This window comes from Xenopus laevis, chromosome 3S (assembly GCF_017654675.1).
Source record: "Xenopus laevis strain J_2021 chromosome 3S, Xenopus_laevis_v10.1, whole genome shotgun sequence".
Lineage (NCBI taxonomy): Eukaryota > Metazoa > Chordata > Amphibia > Anura > Pipidae > Xenopus > Xenopus laevis.
The window spans coordinates 129531048-129546787 of record NC_054376.1 but is presented as its reverse complement, the minus strand read 5'-3'; the positions used below and the strand labels follow the sequence as shown (position 1 = coordinate 129546787).

The 15740-nt window shown below is 38.4% G+C and overlaps 1 protein-coding gene across 1 annotated transcript; it reads right to left on the bottom strand.

Annotated features, from left to right (window-relative positions):
* Nucleotides 1-4935: 4935 nt before the first annotated feature.
* LOC121402057 (olfactory receptor 1496-like) lies at nt 4936-15083 on the bottom strand. The gene is made up of 3 exons (XM_041587788.1): nt 15049-15083; nt 7773-7923; nt 4936-5892 (listed from the first exon to the last, which is right to left on the bottom strand). Exons 1-3 carry the CDS (start codon nt 15081-15083, stop codon nt 4936-4938), a joined length of 1143 nt encoding a protein of 380 aa, XP_041443722.1.
* Nucleotides 15084-15740: the final 657 nt, after the last annotated feature.

Genomic DNA, 15740 nt, shown 5'->3' with positions numbered 1-15740 from the left:
AAACTCACACACTTTCCACAGGACGGCAGAAGGCAAACATATAGATATATCTAACATATATTGTTTGTAGAGTAAATATAAAATATATGGAATTTAACTAAAACCAACACCCCCCTTGTTGAAAAAGTTCTTTCATCACATTAGTAAAGTGTCCAATGTATTGGGCTTCATAATTTTGCCTTCCCATTGAGTCCAGTGCATTTCAGTGAAATTTCCTGTTTCACAATTGTTTGGCAAAAAAACAGCCAGTTTTACTCTGCAAAAGTGTTGGGCGAATCTAACCCCTTTCGCTTTTCCAAACATTCTTAAAAATAGTGAACATTTTCCAAAATGCATTGAAGTCTATGGGTGTCAAATTTGTTTTGTTTCACAACAATTTTTTTCACCCATTGAAGTCTGTGGGCGGAATTTTGTCTCCAAAACTCAGCAAAATTGCACTTATCTCTAGTCTGCACTAATAGTAATTAAATTCCCTCCTTAAAGGAAAACTATACCCCCAAACAATGTAGGTCTCTATAAAGATAACAGCTTATATGTAAAAAAACGTATTCATGTAAATAAACCATTTTCATAATAATATACTTTTCTAGTAGTATGTGCCATTGAGTAATCATAAATAGAAAATTGGCATTTTAAAAAATAAGGGCCGCCCTCTGGGATCCTATGATTCATGGTGCACACAAACAAACCATACATGTTAGGTCACATGAGTCAATTAATAGACAAAGTTCTGTGTTTGCTTCCACACTTCTTCCTGTTACAGTTAGAGCTGCAGTATTTCTGGTCAGGTGATCTCTTCCTGTTACAGTTAGAGCTGCAGTATTTCTGGTCAGGTGATCTCTTCCTGTTACAGTTAGAGCTGCAGTATTTCTGGTCAGGTGATCTTTCCCTGTTACAGTTAGAGCTGCAGTATTTCTGGTCAGGTGATCTCTTCCTGTTACAGTTAGAGCTGCAGTCTTTCTGGTCAGGTGATCTATTCCTGTTACAGTTAGAGCTGCAGTATTTCTGGTCAGGTGATCTCTTCCTGTTACAGTTAGAGCTGCAGTATTTCTGGTCAGGTGATCTATTTCTGTTACAGTTAAAGCTGCAGTATTTCTGGTCAGGGGATCTCTTCCTGTTACAGCTAGAGCTGCAGTATTTCTGGTCAGGGGATCTCTTCCTGTTACAGTTAGAGCTGCAGTATTTCTGGTCAGGGGATCTCTTCCTGTTACAGTTAGAGCTGCAGTATTTCTGGTCAGGAGATCTCTTCCTGTTACAGTTAGAGCTGCAGTATTTCTGGTCAGGTGATCTCTTCCTGTTACAGTTAGAGCTGCAGTATTTCTGGTCAGGTGATCTCTTCCTGTTACAGTTAGAGCTGCAGTATTTCTGGTCAGCTGATCTCTTCCTGTTACAGTTAGAGCTGCAGTATTTCTGGTCAGGTGATCTCTTCCTGTTACAGTTAGAGCTGCAGTATTTCTGGTCAGGTGATCTCTTCCTGTTATAGTTAGAGCTGCAGTATTTCTGGTCAGGTACTCTCTTCCTGTTACAGTTAGAGCTGCAGTATTTCTGGTCAGGTGATCTCTTCCTGTTAGTTACAGCTGCAGTATTTTTGGTCAGGTGATCTCTTCCTGTTACCGTTAGAGCTGAAGTATTTCTGGTCAGTTTGTGAATCTGGTCAGTTTGTCAGTCACCTTCACAACCTCATCATCAGGAAGCTGGCCAAGAGAAAGGATTAGCCTCCTGAAGTGATGAGGCTGCCTGATCCTAGCAGGAATCAAAGGGGCATATTGGTCCTGGTGCTGCTGCTGCTTCTCTTGTAGCTGTTGTAGCCTTTGCTGCCCTTGTTATGTCAAGCAAAGGTGGCATGTTATAGGGTCTTGGCCAAGCCATCTGAACTGCTAAAACTCTCTTTCAAACTAAAATAGCACCAGGTGAGGACTTTTATTGGTAATCCAGTATTTCCCAGCATTCCATGCAGCCTTTAACCATTTAATGAACTATGAGGATATATGGCTAAATCGAATATTCAAATTTTGAAAATTCGAATATTTAAATTTTTGCAGTGGGCAGGGAACTCAGCAGGTCAAAACAGGTGAAAAAATGGGCTGGGAAACAAATTAGAGTGAAATTTGATACATTTTGAATTATTTGATTTTGAATTTGAATATTCAAATTCAAATAAAATATTCAGACATTCGGATTTACAAATATGAATTTCGAGTCTCAAAAACTCAATTATCGCATTCTAAAACTTGCGCCGTTGAGTTCGGAATTTAACATTTCTAAAATTTGTATTGGAATTCTATTTTTGGGAAAAACTCACTTGATCAATGATAATTCTGCCCATAAAAGACTAATTTATTTAAACCACAACTTTTTCAGGGTGTGGCTTTTTGTCGCCAAAACTCAAAAAAGTTACGTGGGAAAAAAATCAAGCCTTTTCCAGGATTTATTATGCAACATAACTGAGACAAGAATTGAAAATACTGCTGCTAAAACTTGCCAAAATCATGTAAAAGTCAATGGCAAATGTCCCTTTTACATCTGATTTACATCTAAGATCTTTCTTTTCTAAACTCACATTTTGATAAAACTGCTCCTAGAAATTGCCACGGATGAAAATGTTTTCTTCAATCTAAAAAGAGGCATTTTGTTCTTTACTGTGATAAAAACATCCCCATTATTTGTCTATAGCACATCTAACATACTGTTTCACCTCAAAAATGCTTTATTTCCGGAGGAAAAATAGTGGTATAAAGGTGATACCTTTTATTTGCTAATTAAGATAACCATAGTGTAAGCCGTGCCGGGAGATTGCCTAGATCTCTCACCTCCTGGTGCGTCTCTCCAAGATTGTTTGTGCGCAGGCGCGCACTTCCAGGTTTAGGCTCAAAGTGATGCTGGCGCTTGCCGCCGAACATCATGTTAAGGCGCTGAATTTGAATTATTGGTGCCAAAACAGCTTTAAAAGCCCAGTCATCCATTTTAAGAGTCCCCAAGCTGGCTTCAGTTTACTGATCCTTACGAAGCATTCATATTGTGATTTGAATTCCTTGTTTTTAACTTCTGGCTGACTCTTGACTCTGATTCCTGCCGCCTGCCTTGACCCATTGCCTGATTCTCGACCTCATCTTGTCTTATCTTGCCGGTACCTCGTTTATGGACTTTTTCTCTTATACGCACTTGTTCCTTGTTGGTTTCCGCAGCAGAAAGCCCAGGGCCCCAAAAGGGTGTAGATGAACACCGGAATCCACAGGGATTCCCTGTGCATGAGAGTGTACCCATCAACATTCAAGGTCCCTAATTACGAGAGCATTACACATAGCAAGCTTGCAGAACCTGAATATAATGAAGCCCTTTTGTTCTCTGATATATCTATATACTGTATATAAATACAACATTCAGCTCATAGATCTAATGACCAACAAAAAGGAATGTCCATCTCTGTGTGAGATATTAACAAAGTTATATACAAGGGGACATGCAAGGGACAACCCGATAAGGTACAAGATAATGTGGATCAAAATGGCTGAATATAAATTAGGGCAAAATGAATGGAGTGTGAAATAAAAGGAATTTCATATGAGCAGTTAGTCCAGTGTTGCAACACATGTTTGTGTCTTGGTGCAGGCAGTTCTTAATCCACATAATTAGCCATAAATCCACGGCCTGGGTTCAGTTTCTTCTCCAGAGAGTTGAAAGTTTTCATTAATTTGTACTCTTATACTTTCCTCTCGTTTTCTGTTTTAAAATTACCCATAGGAACCAAGATTCTTAAGTCATTTATGGAGTGGTGAGGGCTGTTGAAATGGTTTCCTACTGGTGTCCAGTTTTTAGTGGTTATAGTGAATGGGTGGTGTGTATTTCTCTTTCTCAGGCTTTGGCCTTGCTCTCCTATAGACAGTCCTCCTGTTTGGGATCTGGTGCACTGTATTACACCATATTGGAAGAAGAACAGTTGAACTGCCCAATGGATGCTGTACTCTTCCGTATAGTCTAGAAAAATAGCCATGTATCTACAGTGTATACTTCATAAGAATGACAGGCTTGAAAGAATATTGAGCTGTCTTTCATTGTGCCACCTTGTTGCCGAATTCATGTCCCCCCCAATTATTTGACTGAATGGCCTTCCCATGCTCCGATATAAGAACTAATGACTAAATTATTTTTTAAATTAAGTTTAATTTATTACAATTCTATAGTTTTATTTCTTGTTTGACATATTTAAATTTTGAAATAATTTTACTACAACGTATCTTTTTCTCACTCTTGACCAAACTCCCAAACCAAAATCCCCTTAGTTCACCTCTAAAATTTCTTTAAAAAAAAACAAACATTGCAACAAAATCAAACGTCAATTGCGACTTTTTCGAATTGACACCATGAAATCTCGACTTTATCTCATTGTCGCCCAAAAAATTAGATTTTTGAAAACCAGTGCAAACAGCCTAAAAAAAAAATCCTGACATGTTCCAAAGAGGGACCATATACCCTTCACTTCTACATAATATTGACAAATTCGGAGTATTTTCAGATTCCAATTTTTAGCAGCTTTAGAGCGTAATAAATCTAAAAAAAATTGAGGTTTAATAGGCCCGATGTGTATCAGTAGACTGGCCAGTCATGGAATAACTGTTTCATTAATGAAATTACTGTATAATAGGGAGAAGGAAATGTTCTTCATTGTTAGTAGTTTTATAAGAATATACAATATTGATCCCATTATTACATCTTTGTTATGAATTTCAGAGGTCATTTATCAGATATCCCTGTATATCCTTTGGACAGGAGGAACAAACCTGACAGAAAAACCATCTAGGCATTTAAATGAATAGTCTCACAGACAATAGTATGGCAGCTCTCACTGTGAAACATGGATATACAGAATGCACATTAAATAAGATCATTACAATTACTAATGGCATTATGCTTTATTGACAATGAACTGAAACATAGTTAAGATTTTGCTTTAAATTTAACAAAATTTTCTTTATTGTATAATATTTTAAGGGCATTTTTCATATCTGCACTTTTCAAGCTGTAAATCATTGGGTTGATAAAAGGAGTCACTACTGTGTATAATAGAGAGAGAACTTTGCTAATGGTCTGTGAGTCTTTCCTGGGGGGAACCACATAAATAGCAATGAGAGTCCCATAAAATATGGAGACCACGGCCAAGTGGGAGCTGCAGGTGGAGAAGGCTTTTTGTCTTCCAGTATTGGACACTATCTTCAGGATTTCATGGCCAATACACATATATGATACAATGATCAGTATTAAAGGGGTCAGAATCACAGGCATAGACATTGTTATTTGCAATATTCGTGCCATGGAGGTGTCTGAGCAGGAAAGTTCCAGAAGAGGAAAGTAATCACAGAAGAAATGGTTGATCGTATTTTGGTTGCAAAACTTTTGTGTAGTTGCAGAAATTACAACAACTGGTGTAACACTAAAGGAAATCACCCATGACATGACAATTAATTTAACACAGAATTTGTGGTTCATTAGGGAAGAATAACGCAGAGGATTACAGATGGCCAGATATCTGTCATAGGACATCACAGTGAGAAGGAAACACTGTAAAACTTCAGAGATACCAAAGAAATAAAGTTGTGCAATACAGCCAATAAGGGAGATTTTAGTTCCTTCATTCATGACAGTTTTGAGCAGGATGGGAACAATAACCATGGACTCCAGGAGATCAGATAAGGAGAGTTGTCTGATAAAGAAGAACATGGGAGACTGAAGACCATGGCTGATTGTTACCAACGCTATGACAAGGACATTTCCATAGATGGTCAATATGTGAATCAAAAGAATCAAAGAAAACATTGGGAACTTGAAATCGTTGAGATGCTGAAATCCCAAAAGGAAAATCTCAGAGACCATTGAGTCATTGTTCATTTGCATTGCCTAGGAGGGAAAAAGTAAAAAGTATAAAGTAAAATGTAATTTTAAAAGTTCTACTATTTGAATTCCAGTTAAGTATTTGCTTCTAATAATACATCTTTTCACTCTGTATTATTTATCACCATTGTAATACTTCTATTAATTATATATACAGTGAACTGAGTTAGTTGGCAACATTCCTTGCTCTGAATATAAATGAATCTTAACAAACATCAGTCAAACGGGAAGTTTATTTCCAACCTGTAACTGAACATGTTGAACTTTGTGTATCAGCCAAAGGAACCAGGGCAGATTCGAGTACTTTGATTTGAGTGCTAAGTTCAAAGATGTTTCCCTAAATGATGTTCTCCTGACTGGCCCTGACCTCAATAAACTTTTGGGAGGAATTCTTCATTTTTGCAAAAACTCTATTGCTTTCATTGCAGACATTCAACAAATGTCCCATTGTTTCCTTGTTAGATAGAAAAACAGGATTTTCTTGAGATGTTTCTGGTTCAGTGAAAATGATCACGCCCAGATTTATGGCAAGGCCACAGAGGCCTAGAACTAGGGCGGCAGAATTTCAGGGGTGGCATTCTGCCCAGCCGTATCCAAATACAAGCACTGGAGACTGGTGTGTGCAATTAAAGGAGATGGGGACTTAAATGACCAATAAGATCCCTTTTCCTTACACCTGATACACCTCTTTTTTAAAGATATCTGTGACAATTAGTGCTTTTTTTCTGAGGAGTTTGCTACCAAAGACTTGTACAGCTGTAAGTGGAGAAACAAACACCTTTTGGGACAGATGACAAAAGCAATACATTTTCATTTTATAACCATAAAGTAAATGACAAACTGCCAAACCTAATCTTAAACATGGTGACACTGTTCTTGTGAAAGATGGCTACTCACAGAGAAGTTAATGGCCAGTAGGCTTCATCCCCAAGACATTTTCCAGTGAGCATGGAGGAGTTCAATAAGTTGAGTTTAAAACCTCCAAACAAGGAGAATGTCTCCAGCGTAAGATTCTGTAACACCCTCTTTGACACCCCACGGGCCAAGGTTGTACATTTTTACCATATACCAGGAGGTCCTGAGTCCCCTTTGCAAGGTGAAAGGGTATTGGGAATTACCTCTCATGGCAGTGCCTCCACCAAATGGGATCTGGAAATACACCTGTGGGTGGCTCTATTAGGAAAACGTTCAAACACACACATTGCTGTATAACCAATAAAAACTTTATAATAAAAATAAAGTGCAGAAGTAAATATGCATTCAAATAACAATGACCCACTACCTGGGGGACCTGTGGCAGTTCAATCCTGGCACTGCCTCCCTGCCAGACAAAGTCCCACACTCCACTCCATTTGTTCTTTCTGTCTGACCGTTGGTCTGCGGATGGTATGCAGATGAGAAAGATAAATCAGTTCCCATGAGAAAACAAAATGCCCCCCAAAACCTAGACACAAACTGAACCCCTCTATTAGAAACAATATTCAATAGGGCATCATGAAGCATAAATATATTAGATAGGAAGCATTCAGCAAGAGACTTTTCAGAGGGGAGGGTGGGAAGGGAAATAAAATGAGACATTTTGCTAACTTATCCACTACCACCAAAATGACCATATTCCCCCTGGAGGGAGGTAACTCTACTATGGGTCCATGGCTTTTCAGGAATATGAAGTGACTGTTATAACCCCTGAGGTAAAGACCTGGAAGGTTTAGAACATTGGCAAACTTGGCATGAATCAACATAATAACCATCATCCTGTTTCAAAGTTGGCTACCACAATGACCAAGGCAGAAGCAAACAGCTTTTTCTAAGGCCAAAACTGCCTCACAAAGATTTTCTGGAACAAATAGTTGGCCAGAAGGCACATGGGGGGGGGTGGGATTGACCTGTGCTTTAGACAAAGAGGAAAACAGATCTGGGGTCAGGGCTGCCACAATCACCTCCTTAGGAACAATGGACACAAGTTTAGCTTCTTCCCTTGGACTGAAGACAAAACTTCTAGAAAGGGCATCTGCTTTGGCATTCTTTTCTCCAGGCCTATATGTTATAACAAAATGAAAGCAAGCAAAAAACAATTCCCACCTGGCCTGTGTGGGGTTTTACAACAGATTCTTGTGATCGGTAAAGAGTGTAACCATGTGATTAGTGCCCTTTAGACGATGTCTCCACTCCTCGAAAGCCCATTTAATTAGCAAGATGGAAGATCTGAAAAGACAATGTCCAGGGCCATTTCGGCAGAAACTGAGCCTCTGACTGAGCTTTTAAAATGTATATTTTATGCTCAAAGTAAAATGTTCCTTTACATCTCTGCACTCCAGACATTTTTGGGGTTATTTACTAAATTCCACATTTTTCTGGTGAGTTTTAAAAGTAAAAAAAAAACTTTTTTTTAGTAAAAAAAAACCCTCACATTTTTTAAGATTTATTATACCTGGAAGCTGCTAAAAGTCAGAATCCAAAAATACTTAATCTGAAACCTTCATGTAGAAGTCAATGGCAGATGTCCCTTTTGAAATTGGAAGATATCCTGAACTGCCATTGGGTTTTATACTATAATTTGTAACATTTTTGGTTTTTGGGCAATAATCCAAAAAATTACACGTTTTGAATTTTTTCATAATTTTATCTTGTCTTTTCCCACTATGTTTTCGAGTTATTTTATTGATAAATAAGGTAAAATTATGGATGGGAGTTTGGTCGAAGTTGTTTTAAAAACTGAAATGTTGTCTTGGTGCTATATAAAAGACAAAACAAATAAAAACCTGAAAAAAAAGGATCAGGGTTAAATCCATGAGAATACTCCAAGTTCCTCGCAGGTACTCTGTGAATATGTTACACTAACTGATATATACTTTATGATTGAAACTAAAGAATGAATGCTTTTTCCCTTGGAAAACTGACACAGGGTTTAAAGAGTGAAGAGTAAAAAGAGATGATTATTGAAAACAACTGGAGTGCAGAACACACACAAGACTTGGCACAGAGCTGACAGTCTGATGGTGCCAACACCAGGACATTTTCCTGACATGGTTTAACTTAACCTAAAAAGTGAATTTGAATAGGAGCTCACAATCTAAGAGCAATGGCACCGTCTGATTTGTTTTAGGTGATAGTGGAGGTGGGATATTGCCTTAAGATTTTGGAACATAAAGCTGACAATTATACACACTTGCCAGGAAAGCTTACAGTCTAACAGCTCATTGACAGAGGGGAATATGTTAATAGCTAATACATATTGTCCTAAACAGTTGTTGGAGTGGAAACAATCTAACAGCAGAGATAGAGACAGAGACAAATGTCTGGAGTGCAGAGATCTAAAGGAACATTTTACTTTGAACTTAAACTATAAATATAAAAGCTCAGTAAAAGACTCAGTTTCTACCCAGATGGCCCCAGACATTATGTTTAAAAATCCTCCTAAAACTGACCACTGAGCACAGAGCTGACAATCATTGCTTCCCTACACCGAAGTCAGAGGGAGTGTGGAGCTCACAATATAAATGTGCCTAAACATCACTTCCCCTGATCAGTTTATGAGATATTGGTTGGTTGGATTTAATCTTTTTTGAGACAAGGGCACATCTTTGCAGTTGGTCCAATAATAATAGTAATAGCAAATGTATATTTTTAATTTACTATAGGCTTGAGCACACTGCTAGCAATCTAACAGTAAATGCAGTGTATCATGGAAACTGTAGAAGTAAGTGGATCCCACACATGATAACATAAGAGCACAGGCAGGGAGATATATTGAGCAATATGGAAGCTCTCCAAGATCAGCCGCAATGTCTTGTTGGGGAAGAGACTGCACATTTCTTGGTGTCTCTCAAGCTCCAACTGCATGCATTAAACCAACGATGGACAGCAGTTCTCCAATAAAGAAAAGTGTTGATGTTTATTTGCTCTGCATTAAAAAGGTCAAAAAGTCCAGGGCGATGTCTATGACAGGAGAGACGTGCATGAAACGCGTCCTTCTCTGCCTGATATTAACTTTGTGTGTATGGAAATGTATGCGGTGTAAATAAGAGGGAGATGTCTGAAATAGATACCAGAAAAAGTAAATTCAAACATGAAGATAAAATGATGGAGACACTGTTTATGGTGTAAAAGGGCAAACTAAAAATCTATCATACACTCCATAATTAATCAGAAGACACAGACAGATGGGGGGCAGATGAGTTCAGGTCCATGTTGGAGAGACCAGTGAAATGTCCTCTGCTCAGATGGCAATGGCAGCAGAACTGGGTGTATTAGAGCTTTCAGTGTAAATATCAGAGCAAATCTAGTGCAGACTCAGGTTATAAGATCAGACTGAGCTCAACCAAAACATTAGCCCATGAAGCCTCCCTTGTAAGAAACCTCCCATTAAACCCAGAGTTAATAGAAGTGTGAGGAACCTGAGAACAGTGGGAAGTAGGAGCAGTGAACGGCCGATGAGAGGAAAGAAATGATTTGGAATTAGCAGACCTGGGGAAGAGGGAAAATATTCAGCAGCAGAAACACAGAACAAGTTAAGAGCTGATTGATGTACAGAACAGGATTTTACTCTTCAACATTTTATTCCTGCTGCAGCCGACCCAACCCTGCTGTGTGTCAGTAGCGCATTGCTGGAATCAGCCAATTAGACCAGGGCAAATCTGTCAGTGTCTCACAGCATGAGTGCGTTGGCTGCAGCAGGAGAAATGAAGTTAGACCGAGGAGCTCACAGATCAACAGTTAAATACAGGTCAACTTGCTGTACGGTGTTAAATAGATAAAGAGCTGTTAGAAAAAAAAATAATAAAGAAACATACACCCACTACTGAGTGCAGATTAGAAGCAGAAATATGTTGGAATTACAAGAAAAGAAGCATCAGACCAACCTGCTCTACATTGTAAGAGAAATTCCTACAAGTCTAACCCTAGACATCAAGTCAAGTCAAGTGGATTTTATTGTCATTTCAGCCACATACAGTAATACAGTAAATAGTAGAAACAAAAGAACGTTCCTCCAGAACCCCTGGTACTATACATAAGACTACATTTCTCCATATCAAACTTTTCCCAGAGGATTTGGCAATAATGTACTGACCTGGTTTGTTCCTATCAGAATGGCACCGGCTACTGACTGGGAGGTGTTAAACTTGTCTCCTTTTATTTACTAGAGGCGCCAATTTACTCTCTCACTGAGTCTATGGAGAAATCTACTAAGGCCTACTGAGGTTGGAATAATAAGGCCCATAGAGTAAAGTCAATGTCAAATTTAGAATGAAAATAAAACTTTCTATAACTTCATTATACATATAATCCTACAATCATCAGAACCTTAATAACATCCACATACTGAGTGGGTTACTCATTCAACTATAGTTTTTATTTATTATTATTATTTATTTCAATTTTCTATTTTAGTAATATTTACTTTTGCACTAGGTTGTAGTTTTTTTTAGTCTTTATATGTAAATTTCTTTTCACTCGCATACTGTAAATTAAAGGGATTCTGTCATGTATTTAATGGTTTAGTTTTTATTTCTAGATTCCACTGTTTACATAACAAATAATTAACTCTTGTTGAGTGCCGTTCTCATATCTATAAGGATCTGGTTACCTTCCCATTGTTCTGCTTATAGGCTGTTGGGGGGAATGGGGGGGAGGTGATATAACTTGCAGTACAGCAGTAAAGAGTGACTGAAGTTTATCAGAGCACAAGTCACATGACTGAAGCACCTGGGAAACTGACGATATGTCTAGCCCCATGTCAGATTTCAAAATTGAATGTAAAGAAATCAGTTTGCTCTTTTAAAAAATGGATTTCAGTGCAGAATTCTGCTGGAGCAGCACTATTAACTGATGGGTTTTGGGGAAAAAACATGATTTTCCAGTATCCCTTTAATCTCTGAAAATGTAATACAATAGTTGATGCATTTCTTAACAGTAGGGGCCGAAGGTGCTGCTGGGAAATGTACCCACTAATGTACCAGTTGTAACAGTTGCTCTGGGACAGATATTAGTAACACTCCAGTAAGTAAATGCATCACGGGAGAGACCACAAATAATAATTATAGTGTGATTCCCCCAATCGCCTCTATTAATCCTTATTTAAAGAAACACAATATGACTGGACTCCAATGAGAATATAAAATCCTTCATTGTAGAATCTCGGCACAGAGCAAAGCTGAAAGGTTATTTAGCTCAAATATCTTCCCTTTAAACCATTACATGAATAGAATGCACAAGAGTGTCATCATGTCCTAGAAACATCTCAATGTCTCAATCACCTATAGTTTGGGTTTTACTTATACTCCATATTATATATATCTGCTGGTGCTACTATCTAATCAATATATCTATTGGGCTTCATGAAATAAGCTAACAGTCTAAAGTGAGACAATATTGACAATTTCAAGAACTTTGAAACTGTTTTTGTTTAAAAAATGGACTTGAGCACAGAACTGGCAATCTAACAATCATGGGAACTGTAGAAGGAAGTGGGACACACACACACAGGGCCGCCATCAGGGGGGGACAGGGGGGACAAGTGTCCCGGGCCTGAAGGGGGGCCCGGCAGTGCTGCATATTTGAAAGAGCCGGGCCCCCCTTATGAGCGCCCGAGCCGTGCGGCCATTTTGCAGGTTGCCGAATGCGGAAGTGCTGAAAAGCCAAAGTCCCGAAGCGGCGAAAAGACCCGAAGTCACGAAAACAGCCGAAATTGAAGTCCTGAAGTGGTGAAGAGACCCGAAGTCACGAAAACAGACGAAATTAAAGTCCTGTACCTGCGAAAAAACCCGAAGTCACGAAAGGAGGCGAAGTTCTGAAGCGTTGAGTTCAATTCTACTAAACACCAGTTTGTTTGTTTTTTGTTTTTTTAATATTAATTAATATTCTATAGGCCCCTGCCACCAATGTTTTTTTTAAAAAAAAAATTTGGGGCCCCAATTTTTCAGGGGGCCCTGACCATCAATAAATTTTGTTGTACGGAGCCCCGTGATTTCTAATGGCGGCCCTGCACACACATGACAATATAAGAGCCCAGACAGGGAGATATATTATCTGCAGCACAGACCTGGGGCAGTTGTTTTGTGTACAAGACTATGAAGCACAGAGATGTCTCTCTAGTAACACAGGCAGTGCAAACTTTGCCTTCATTGCTTTCACATTCAGTCAGTGCAGCCTGGGAAATAAGGGACAATTACCAATTACCAATTAGAAACCTTTCTCAAATCTTTCCTAAGCAGAAGAACATCAGCCTCTTCCTTTCTCCTGACAACTTCCTTGACTACTTGCTGGTCAGACTGGTGGGAAACTGACCAGCAGGTGGCGCTGTTGTAACAAAATTCATTCCTATTAACAGTACATGTATCCCTTAATATCTTGGAATCAAAACAAAAAAAATTATGAATGTAAATTACAAAAGTGCTTAGAATAGCCCCCTCATCAATTTTACATCCACTTATTTTAAGGGTTAACTTATCCTTTAAGACAAACATTATAACAAAATGTTAAAAATGTATCAAATTGTGTCTTTCCTTATAAGGGAGCCTATGTACCATATACCTCACATATGTTTATGGTTAACCTTTGACCTAGGCACATTCTGAAGGTTATGCTTATTCATTAGTCTGAGTGATATCCAAGGGAGCCAATCATAATATATCACATTAATAGTGATGAGAGAATCTATCCCATTTAGTACGCCGAAAAATTTGTGAAACGGCAAAAAAATTGCGAAAAGTCAATGGGCATAGAAAATGACATTTTCGCCAATTTTCTTTGCTCCAAATGTATTAAAGTCAACGGCTGATATTTATTAAGAAAATAACTCAAAAATTTGCCATCTAAAAGCTGGCGAAGTCATGTAGCAGTCAAGGAGAGTTGTCCTAGGCAAAGCTCAAGTTTTTTGGTGGATCTGAGGGTTTTTATTCAAAAATCTAATCAATTCGGGCAATTCAAGTTTTTTCAGGACATGAACTTGAACATTGTTATATGTTGCTTTGAAAAACCAACAGAGTAGGACTCATTTATAATCTTCATGCAGGGCAGAATGACTCTCACAGTGAATATATTTGCCCTGCGCATGGTTATTAGTGATGGGTGAATATATTCGCCAGGCGCGAATTCACAACCAATTTTTTTTTTTTTTTGCCGGTGACAATTTCAAGGCTGCCGACAATTAATAGACGGCATTGCCGCTGGAGTCAGAATTGTCGCTGGCATCGAAATTGTTGCCAGCATCAAAAAAAATTGACGCCTGCAACAAAATTCGGGTTTCGCTAATTTTTTGCTATTTCGGCGAAGTGAAATGGGAGAAATTCGCCCATCATTAACAGTTATATCTGTAACACTGGATGAGAGTAGTTATTTAATGTGCAAACAGAATTGTGAATTTGATTTTGCACTATGTCCATAAGAGATTTTTATATATATCGCAAAAGTTGCAAATTGCGAATATCTATGTGCGCACTCTGCATTTTTATTACGCCACAACTTTGGTGGAGGAGAAAATATTTGCAAAACAGTTTTGCAAATTGCGAATTTAAGTTGGAGTCAACACTATTTTCAGTCTCAACAGCCTCACAATGAGCCATTTGTGAATATTTGTGTGAATTTTGGCAGAAACTGGAAAGACGGACTCAGCAGAGTAATATTTTCGTATTCAGGATAAAACATGGGCAATACAACCATTTGCCAATAAATATGCGCTGAGCAAACTTTATAAATGACCCCCGATGTTCTTTGACTTCAGCTTATTCTTCAAATTCTTTTTATTCTTAGAGCCCCCCATTTCTAAAAGCTTTTCCTACTATAGTTTTAGGGGTACAAGTGGCTAGTACTTTCCTAAGTGATCCTGGCCTCCGTCTTTTTGGGGCGGCACTCTAAACACCCCAATTTTTCCATTGACTTTGACAGGGAAGATTTGCAAAGTGCTGCCACTCTTAAAGCTTTGAAAATTGAATCACATAATCATGGCTTCACCCTGAATGGATGCCCAAAAAGTGTGAGGAGCTAGCAATAGTCACTCAAATTTCACCCATTGACTTTAATGGGGAAACAAAAACTGCTGCCAAAGTTAGAACTTTGCAGCCACACTCACTAAACCTGAATCACATGGGTCAACCCAAATGAAAAGGTAATATTAGTTGGACACTGAAAATTGGATGGAGCTACAAACAGCAAATTACTTACATTGATTTTAGTGGGGAAATCTTATTTGCCGCCATTCTCTCGCATTTAACATCAGGGTTTGCACAGTTTGTTTTAACTTTAGAAAAGTAGGCGGAGCCAACAAAAGCCAATCAGAATTTACCTATAGACTTTCATTGGTTTCAATTTATACTGATGCTATTGTCACACGTTTAACATCAGGGTTCCCAAACTTTGTAGAGTTAGTCATCAGGTAACTGAGGTTTAAGGTTAGTAAAAATGGGCAGAGCCACCAACAGCCAACCGGATTTTACCTATTGACTTTCAATGGGGAAAATGATCCTGCTTCCATTCTCACAGTTTGCCAACTCTTCACAGTTGGTCACTGGGGGACTGCAGTTTTAAGTTTGAAAAAGTGGGTGGAGCAACCAAAAGCCAATCCTATTTCACCTATTGAATTTTATTAATTTCAATTTAAAATTACGCCATTCTGATGCTATGTAAGCCTGGCCCCCCAAACTTTGCATCATAATTCAAGGTTTTAAAAAAAGTAAATGGATCCTCTAACAGCCAATCACATTTATCTAATTGATTTTAATGGGTAAATTTAAACTGCTGCCATTCTCACACGGTTAACACTAATGTCCCTAAATGTTCACAGTTGGTCAATGGGGGACACAGATTAAAGGTTAAAAAACTGGGTGGAGAAAACATTTTTTAGCCTCATTGAAAAT